This window comes from Drosophila eugracilis, unplaced genomic scaffold, assembly GCF_018153835.1.
Source record: "Drosophila eugracilis isolate 14026-0451.02 unplaced genomic scaffold, ASM1815383v1 contig_2154, whole genome shotgun sequence".
Classification (NCBI taxonomy): domain Eukaryota; kingdom Metazoa; phylum Arthropoda; class Insecta; order Diptera; family Drosophilidae; genus Drosophila; species Drosophila eugracilis.
Window position 1 is genome coordinate 7,435,780 of NW_024573038.1, and position 9,771 is coordinate 7,445,550.

At 36.2% G+C, this 9,771-nt stretch overlaps 1 protein-coding gene across 1 annotated transcript; it reads right to left on the reverse strand.

Annotated features, from left to right (window-relative positions):
* Window positions 1-1,953: 1,953 nt before the first annotated feature.
* LOC108114064 (glutaminyl-peptide cyclotransferase) lies at window positions 1,954-3,288 on the reverse strand. The gene has a single exon (XM_017224818.2). The coding sequence runs from the start codon at window positions 3,286-3,288 to the stop codon at window positions 2,257-2,259; it is 1,032 nt and encodes a 343-aa protein (XP_017080307.1). The 3' UTR covers window positions 1,954-2,256.
* Between the last annotated feature and the right edge of the window lie 6,483 nt (window positions 3,289-9,771).

Consider the following 9,771-nt stretch of genomic DNA (forward strand, 5'->3'; position numbering starts at 1 on the left):
CCAGGTGAGCACACCAGGGGTGGTTCATGAACCCCCCCACTCCCCTGCTCCCTTTACAGAGAGCCGTCAACTGGAAATGTACACAAAAGGCTTAATTATAAAAGTCAACACACGGCGAAAAGCGTTTCCACAAAGAAGCTCCGGGGGTTAGGCACTCTCTATATCATCCGCCGATGCACTCACTGGCACCCATTCACCAGGCAGACACACACACACACCCGAAACACCCAAAAAGCAAAAGCTGAATCTGAATCCGAATTCTAAAATAAAAAATACAAACAAAAAAAAACAAGAAATTCGTATGTAATTAAAATGAAATCCCCTTTTTACGACTGATGTGGATGGCAAAGATTTTTACGGTTATTTGTTTGGAAAAAAAAGTGAAAAACAGGAGGCCAGCAAAGGCGGACCTGCAGTAATTTAAACAGCGAGCAAACCGGAAAATGTGATAAGTTTTTTCAAGTACAGTGCTTGACATGACCATAAAGATTTTAGATTTTGTCCAAAAAAAAAGAAATTAACAAATTTTCCTTGATATGTTTTCTTTCTAAGAACGTTTTTTACCTTTTTAGCTATTTTATAATTTCTTTAACTTACACTTATGTAACGCCCTGTACATTACTATATGTATTTGTAAGTACACAATTTTTTGTTGATTAAGCAGAAAAGGGTTAGGCCAAATGACTGCCGACTGTTAATGAATGTTGGGCAAGACTTTCGTGGTAATACACAAACTTTGTGTTTTCTGTTAAGGGCCAAAGAAAAGGAATAAAAGAAATAATCTTTGAAAAAATATTGGAAAGGAAATCTTTTAGAAAGGCTCAAAGGAGAAGGAGGCCCTTTGAATTAACATGCTATCAGTATTTAGTCAAAAGAACAGTTTTCCTTTGGGCTTAATCAATTTTGAAATGCACTGGAAGATGGAAAGTTGGTTTTCTTTATGGACAAATCTTTTAGTTATGAATTAAATTAAATTTTATAAAATTAATTAGAAACTTAAACCTTCAATTGAATGAATCATTTGGTTATTTAACTTAGTAAAAAGTGAAAATAATATTTTATATATTCTATTTTAATTTTAAAAAGATTTATTTGGAAAAATTATGAAAGATTTGATTTACTTTAAGCAGTTTTTAGAATAAAGCTAAATCGTTGAAAAATAATTTTAAAAATATAAAATTTCCTTTAATACTGCTTCATTAAACTTCCTTAAGTTTAATATTAATAAATTAGGAATATTTTTATTTTCTAAACTTATTTTTCCCAGTGTCCTGTAGGACAGTCGCTGTGGGCCAGTTCTATTTGCCAGTTTTAATTATTGTCCGTTTTTATTGCAGTCCGCAGATAAGGTCCGACGACAGGGATATGGCCTTCGGTGGGTCGTACCGGGGGGTTTTCCTCCTTTTTTTTTTGGGTGGCTGTCAGTGTCAACGCAGTCATCGTCACCCCTTTTTCCCAGAGCTCGCTCTTGCCGGCCTTGCCCCCTGGCTTTTCCCTAACCCGCAATCGCAGTGCAGCATCAGCTGGCGATTAACTTTTCAAATGGGAACCCTTTTTCGCGCCGCTGTCGGCGATATGCTAATGATGACCACCAACCTCCGCACCTTCCCCTGATACGTATATATATATATATATATATGTGTATATAAGTACAATCCCTAGCCGATTCCAGGGCCCGTGTCCGCCATTCGATGCCCGCTGGCTGTGATGTACACTTTTTGTGTTTCATTATTCGCCACATCCACATCCACATTCACGACCAAGTCCTCATCCACATCCACATCAACATCCTTCTTCTGGTGGCTGCTTGTGCTTCTGCTTCTGTTCTGCTACGCTTTGCTTTTATTATTTTCAAGTTTAATTAACTTTCGTGTTGCTTTCAGCAAGCGAGAGGAGCAGCAGCGTACATAAATTTCGAGTGTTGCCCGTGGCCTGATGGCTTTTGGCCGACTGGGTAGCGGAAAAACGATGGCGGATGGATGGAAATTTGATACGATTCGGTTGCCAGTTGCCAGCAGAGGCAAAAAGTAACAAACACATATACTGAGAGAAGTCTGCGGTTCAGGCAAAAGTCAGAATCGTGGTCATTAATAAAGAAACGATCTCAAAGCACTTCATTTGACCCATCTGACTTGAATTTTTCATTGCTTGTTTTTTTTTATTGCCGTTTATTCAATCAACCCCGCTACGAAAATAAGTAAGGAAAATGTATTAAAAAGTAGAAAAAGAGTCAAAAAAGTGTTTATTTTTAATTCATTAATAGATGGACTTAAGAAAAGGAGTTGCGGAGAAGTTGAGGTACTCCATGAGGAACATCCGAAGGACAAGACCAAACTGCTCTGTAACATTATAGTCCACATTCCGCTCCACATCTTCAGCTTGATGCCAGACAGCTGGATACTTTTCAGCTATTAGATGGACTACGGACACATTTCGCCTTATAAAGGGCAGATGATCATCATCTGAGTCTTGGCCAAACTCTGATTTAAAAAGATGATGTTCTAAATTAAGAATTCCCGCCTTGGCAAGCTTCTTCTCCAGTTGAACAAATCTATTGTACCATTCCGAAGTATCTGGCAGATAATTCTTAAAGCTCAAGTTCTTGGCTCCAATTAAATCCAAAAGCAAAAACAAATCAATTTTACCAAGAAAGCCTTTGTCCTCCCAAACTTTCGCCAAATGCCGAGAGCCGTATAGGGAATCCGTTTCTGACCATTTCTCAAAAGCCTCCTCACCATCAAAGAAGACTAGCATTAAGCTGATTTCAGATGACTTTAACCGATCATTAAGTATTTTGGCCATATTTAGTAACAAGGCACATGAAACTGCTGAATCCGTGGCGGCCACAAAATTAAAGTTCTTAAAGTATTTGCTATCATAATGGCAGCCCAACATTAGATTTCTTTGGGCTTTAGGATTTTTCTTAGCCACTATATTCTGGAAAGTTAGGTTTCCCAGGATAGGTACCTTCTGCTGGAAAATGTCCAGCTCTACATTCCATTTAAGTTTTCTTAGATAGTCCACTATGTAATTTCTTACTATTGCATGTCCTGGAGTATCCACTACCCTCTTGACCGAAATCCTTTGCACATGTTGACGAAGGTCTGTCGGATCTGAAAGTCCTGCCAGGTATTGCATATGGCTTAGACTCAATTCAGAGGGCTTGTATGTCAGGGTTCCATTATGGCCTACTGATAAAACATATCCTTGAATATTTTGACAGATTAATAATATGAAAAGTATGATTGTAAGGAAGATAAACTCTAAAAAGCTTCCACTGCAAGGCATTTTCTATAACTAAGAAGATGAGTTTACAAATTAAAGAATAATTGTACCCTTTAGAATCAGATTCGTTTTGCACTTTTAGCGTTAAAAACTAATTCTTAAAAATTATTTGGAAGAAAATACATTTTTAAAAGAGTTAATTTTAGGTTTAAGGTTTGCATATTCCGAGTTTTAAGAATAACTTTAAAAGTTCTGTGTTTTGTTAAGCTTTAGTAACATGATTCTTGGTTAATCAGGAAATACATTTCCATTTAATTCTAATAAATAATTCAAAAACTTTATTGTAAGTAAATATGTCTTTATTTTGTATATAATCTTTATTAGATCTAAAAAAATACTAATAATTCCACATTTTGTATTCCCATCATCAGCCAAAAGCAAAGCCATTCTACTTACAGGCATAAATTCAAAATTAATTACTTTAAGGCTAATCAATTTTCCATGCACGAGTAAACAAAAGACTTCAGGAAGAGATCTTGAGACTGAAGAATATAATATATCTGATCGATTCTGTGATAGGGCTGTAATTACTCGACATTGAATGACTCAGTGGCAAAGTAATAATCGCAAAGACGTGAACCAGTGCTCAAGGCATCGGAGGAGATCCAAGAGAATTACTTAATGCCATAAGGCATAAGGCAAACTGTTCGACAAGTGCTTACGTAATTCCGCATGCTTATATAATAAATGGCAACACCAACACGAGCCACATTCATCTAACGCAATTTGATGATTTCTTTTAGGGGCAGAGTAAGGCAGAGAGGCATGAGGGGAATTGACTTTGGGGCTGCCAGTCTGTCTGTCAATTAGACCTTAATGTATTGTACTTAAAGTTATACGCAATTACGATAGAACTTCATCTGGAGAACTGGTTTTCAACTTCTGTCCCAGCGATAAACAAATGAACACATAAGCCGACCCAGACACTCCGATACTCTCAGACAGTCAAACCTCACTCAAGTGTCTGCCGAAAACCAAATGAGAAACAGAAAAAAAAAATCGAATTCGGGGCAAAGCCATTCTAGTCGAAGTTAATATACACTCGGAAAGTGATCTAATCTTTGCCAAATCGGTAATATATTTAACAGAAATTTTAGGAAAAGTACCAAAAAAACATAGGTTATGATTCTAGGATGTTATACAAAATATTGACTCAATGAATTTATCTAATTTAAATGTATTATTTAAATAATTAAAAATAATACTAATAATATTCTAAATAGAATGACAAAATGACAAGTTTGATTATAAGACTTATAGGGATAGGATGGGCAGAGGTCTTATAAAATTCCTGTAAAATCAAGAAAGAAATGTTATATGACCTTCTTTTTAAAGATGAAATCTATTACATTATACCTATGTAATTCTAATTCAATTAATGGAAATAGGTAATAAAATATATTGGCTATAAACTAAATTTCAAATCACTAGCTGGAAGTGAAGTGAATTTATTGGGGACCTGTGTCTGGGTCGCTTCTAGCCCTGCGGGTTCTTACGATTATTTTCTTTCGTTTTTTTTGTTCTGTGGAGCCCATCTGTTCACTGGGACTGTCTGTTGGTCTTGAGATTTATGTCTGCAAAACAATCTTCCAGTCAAGCTAACAAACAAGCATTGTTTACCAACCCCGGCTGGTTTTGATACCCTAAAGAATGAGTCTTACGGACAGGTAAAATCATTAGCCACTCCGTTGATTAACTTCTCTTTCAAATGCGAACTTTCTTAGACAATAGTTTACCTTTTAAGGACTAACCAGTTAGCTAATGTTTATTTCATTAGCGATTTATGCGAAAAGAGTATTAAATATTCACTTGATGTTTTTGTTTTTCCACTTTTTAATTCCTTTTTTGGCATTAGTTTCATTTTTGCAAGTTTCTGTTTCTCGGTTTGTCGTTTATTTATGAATTTATCGTATTCTTGAATATATTAGCACACTTAGCTGGGATTTTTTTTGGTGATTTTTTGTTGTTGTTGTTAAAATATTAGAAAGCTTATAGTCCGAATCCGTTTAGCAGACATATAAATATTCAGAGGATTGTACGGCGCCAAGTTTATTTATCTAATCCATTTGTTATGGCCTTAAACGAGGTATTTTAATTGCTCAGGTTATGTATGCTTTTAACTTGAAGACCTGATCTTTGAACGCTGAAGGATTTGCTTGATTTCGATTCAGCCAGCACTCCAACCAAAACGAAACTGCCGTCCGCCCCTCAAATTGGATGTGAGGGTTCATCATCACCGCCCTCAGCACTCACCTGGAATTATCTCCGCCCCACCATCACCATCGTCGCTTTTGGCCCAACCCAGGACCACTTAAAAGGGGGTTTGGGGGTCTTGCTACGGATGGATCGAATGTGGGGGACTGCAAGATCCAAGACTGTTCGTTCAGGCTGCTTCAAGATTGAGTCAAAGATACGGTGGAGCAACACGCGTCCGTCGTTCGATGTGATTGCTGATACCCTTTATGAGGATAATTTCTATACCTCGGGTATATTGGTACTTACAAAGGCTTAAATATGTATAATAATAAATATCATATATATTTTTTTTTTGTTTTAAATTCGTTAAATATAAGTTAAATCTGGTTTTAAAAAGTGATCTACATAGAATTTTCGAAGATAGTTGTTGAATTACAGTTAATATATCGCATTTATATACAACAGGCTGCAAGGGTACTACTATTACTGAAACGGTACTTTGAAGTTCGATTCCTTTCGTTTCTTTCTTCCTTGTCTTCCGTCATTTCGGGTCGCTCGATCCCCAAACGCTGCAGGCTCCTCTCTCCGAAGTCGAAGTCGAAATCGGAGTTAAAGTCGGAGCATGAGGAAGAGGAAGCACAGGCAGCACATATACATACATACATATGGTAACCGAGATTATACAGGTACGTGTGGATGTGTGTGGGGGTTCGAAGGTGCGGCTGTTCGGCTATGGTTTTTGTTGCTTTTATAGTCGATATATAACGTTGACTTCGTATAGTGTTTTTTTTTTTATTTTTTGTTGATAATTTTTGTTGTATTTTTTTGCTGCTTTTTCTTTTCAGTTGTTTGCTGTGGTTAAGGTTGTTGTTGCTTTTGTTGTTGTTGCTGTAATGGCTTTAGCCTGCGTTTTGATTGCAGTCACCATTGTTGTTGCTGTTGTTGCTTTGCCTTTTTCATGCCATTTAAGTCTTATTTATGGTTCTCGTTGATGATCGTGTTGATGGTCGTACTTTTTTCCATCCACTTTGTTATTGTTGTGTTGTTTTTCAGCGTTTCTTTTCCCATTTTTGTTTTTCATTTTCGTTTTTTTCTTCGTCTTGTGTTAACCTTTTTTTTCGGACTGCGGTACACTGTGTCTGCGAGGGAGTTTTGATTTGATATGGGTCATGCCGGCATTATCTAGTCCCGCACATCATCCGTGGATCGTGAGACCAAGTGCGTGCTATCATCCCCTAAGGTATCATCGGGTCAGGTAAGTGCAGTAATAAAATTGTAGAAGAATTGACCCACTGATCCATCTCAAGATGCTCGGGGGGGCAGAAGGTATTTTCTTAGGGTTAGGTAAGGAAGGAATTAAAGAATTAGAATTTATTAGCACCTAGACAGGCTGTCTTCTGACCTGTTCTTGGCATAACAAGTTACCAAAATCGGGGGGTTTCTTTCTTCTTCTTCTTCTTCTTCTAAAGAAAATACCAAATGGCACCTACTACGTTTTAAAAATTAATACCGTATAAAGGCATCTTTCTGTGAAGAATTTCTTAAAAGTTAATATAGTAATACTATATATATCCACACTTAGTTTTTTTGTCGTTATGATTTTTTCAACGCATTACCATTCTTTCAGCTCAACATACTTGACATCATGCTTGCAAAGTGCATTTGCAGTCTCCTAAGACTGGCCTTTTTGGTCCCCTGCACTTCACTTTGATGCTTGATTTTTAACCTTCTTAGCTCACCTTTCCACCTTCCCCACCTCCCTTTCTCAGCGTTTTCATCTTTTGTTGTTGCTGGGTTTTCTCTTTTCGCCAATGCAACAACGACTTGCATACAAATAAACTAATGTATATATATGTATGTATGTATGTGTATGTGTGTATATATGCATTTCGTTTGTTTTCGTTTTTTACCCCAACAATATTTTGTGCTATTTTTTCTGGTATAATTTATTTTTATTTGTTGCGCTGTTAACTGCGAAATGGGTTTGCACGGTAGTCCGATTCGGAGTGGACCTGCTCAGGTTGCTGCACTGCAAGAAAATAGGTGTAGGAAATGAATGGAAAATATAATGATAGGGGATTGGGACTTAAAGACTTTTTATGTCTTAGTTTTAGAAAGAAATATTTTAAAAAGAAATATTAAAGTAAATTCTCATTTGACTTATTTTAGGAAAGGACTTATGAGAAAAATATTAATATACAAATTAAGATGTCTTTTTAAAGTATTTAATATTTAATGTTTTGCTTATAAAATTCAGAAAATATATTAGAAAAAGATAAAATATTTTTAAAAATTAAAAATTTGCGATAATATAGGGATTTATGCACTATTTTATTACCAATTTTTACCAATTTTATCCTAAAAAACTTAGGTAAAAATGTTTTTTCTTGGTTTATAAAATGATTAGCTGAATATGTGTTTTTTTGTTGACATTATTCTTTATTAGTTTTAAAACATTTGTTTAATATTTTATAATCATTAGTAATCCCAAATCTATAATCCATAAAAAGTTAACATTTTTTCTCTGATATTGTTGCCTTTGGGTCGCTGCAAGTGGCTGCTGCTGTTGAAGGCTTTTCTTTCTCGTTTGATTCGTTTGCTCCGCAATCGCAGGAAATCAATTATAAAAAACCTTTGCTGTTCGGCTTCACTGGCCACGTTAATTCGTGAAAAATGTTTTTCTTTTCTGTATTTTTTTTTTGTTTTTTCCTTTTTCCAGGTCTCAGTTTAATGTGTTTCTCGTTTTGTATTTCGCTGCTGCTGCATTTGAAAGAGTTTTCATTGTTTCTCGGATTGGAGTTGAAAGTGTTGCTGCTGCTTGGGTCAGAGTCGGTTTTTTTTTTGTCTTTTTGTTTTTTTCTGAGAGTTTTTTTTTCGGGCCATGACAAAGGATTGCGCGGCAGCGGAAAAAGTGCAATAAATTTTACTATGCTCGGTGCCGAATGTCGATTTCGTTCAATGATTTCTCCCCATGGCAGCGACAACTGCCGCCTGTCGATCGTCGACCTTTATTTATGTGCCTTTGATAATGCGTTTTTAAATTCAGGAAGTTGCAGTTTATGCTGCCTCCTCCGTTGAACTTCCCCTCAAATTTCGTAAACTCCCTTCTCGTTTTCCGCTCGATTGCTGCCAGGGGTGTAGCCAGCCACTGATTGGGTTCCGAAATAGGAAAAAAGGGGTTCTTAAGAACAAGACTTTAGTCTTTTTTAGGGAGTTCCCAGTAAGTTTAGAGGAAGAAAAACTATAAGTAGGGTTACCAAAAATGTATAATAATTGTAGGTACTTTTAAAAAGCAATATTTTAGAAACTTGTTAAGTGAAACTTAAAGAAATAGATCACCAAGAGAGCTTTTTCAAAGGCAGCTATAGCAGCTATATAGCCTTAATTGGTGTCAAACAATCTTGTCTTTCGGTAATTTTATTGACATTTAGGTTCAACGATGGCTTGTTAAGATATTTTTATATAAGGAAGAACAAATGACAGAAAACGATTATTGGCTTTAACTGGCGATGATTGTTTTTCATAAATGTCTTGTTAATGAAGAATATAATACCATTTTTAAGTTGATTGATGATGAGAAAGGAATATATGTTATTTAGAAATACTAACAAGATATATATTCAAGCTCCTTCATAGTGTAGTTCTTAACTGGACTAAGATGATTTATGTACCCTCTATGCATGCCCTTAATATGCCTTAACTTTATTAGTTTATAAACCAAGATCAATCTTTGACCGGAACCTTCTAATGATAAACATATTTCCTACCTCGCGGATACATTATTTAATGAAATCCATTTATTACCCAGCAATTCACACATTAGATACTTCTAGCTTCTCTACAACCATTCCAGATGGTTGGTCGTGATCGATCGTTGGCTCGACAATATCCATCGTTGAAGTTTATCACTTTGCCCGAATGTGGACATCTTACTGGCCATAACAGGAAACGGTAATGAGAACCATTCGAAAGCTCTTCAGGCCGGCTTCAACTCTAACTGGTCGGTCTTCTGGTCCATCTGGTGCCAAGTGCACTCAGCTGTGCTCCACTTCAAGACAGCCCAGCCAGAGAGAGATACGAGAGATCGCAGAACCTAGAACCGATTGTATGTAAACAATATCAAGCGGCGAACGCGACATGAATTTATGAGATCATTTTTGAAGTTAATTATGCCAGGGCATAAATTTCACATATCGCGCTATATAGATATGTTTGTATATATATATATATATATAGATATATCCTATAAAGCTATTGAGTCGTGTGGTGGAGTGCAAATGCCCTCCATCT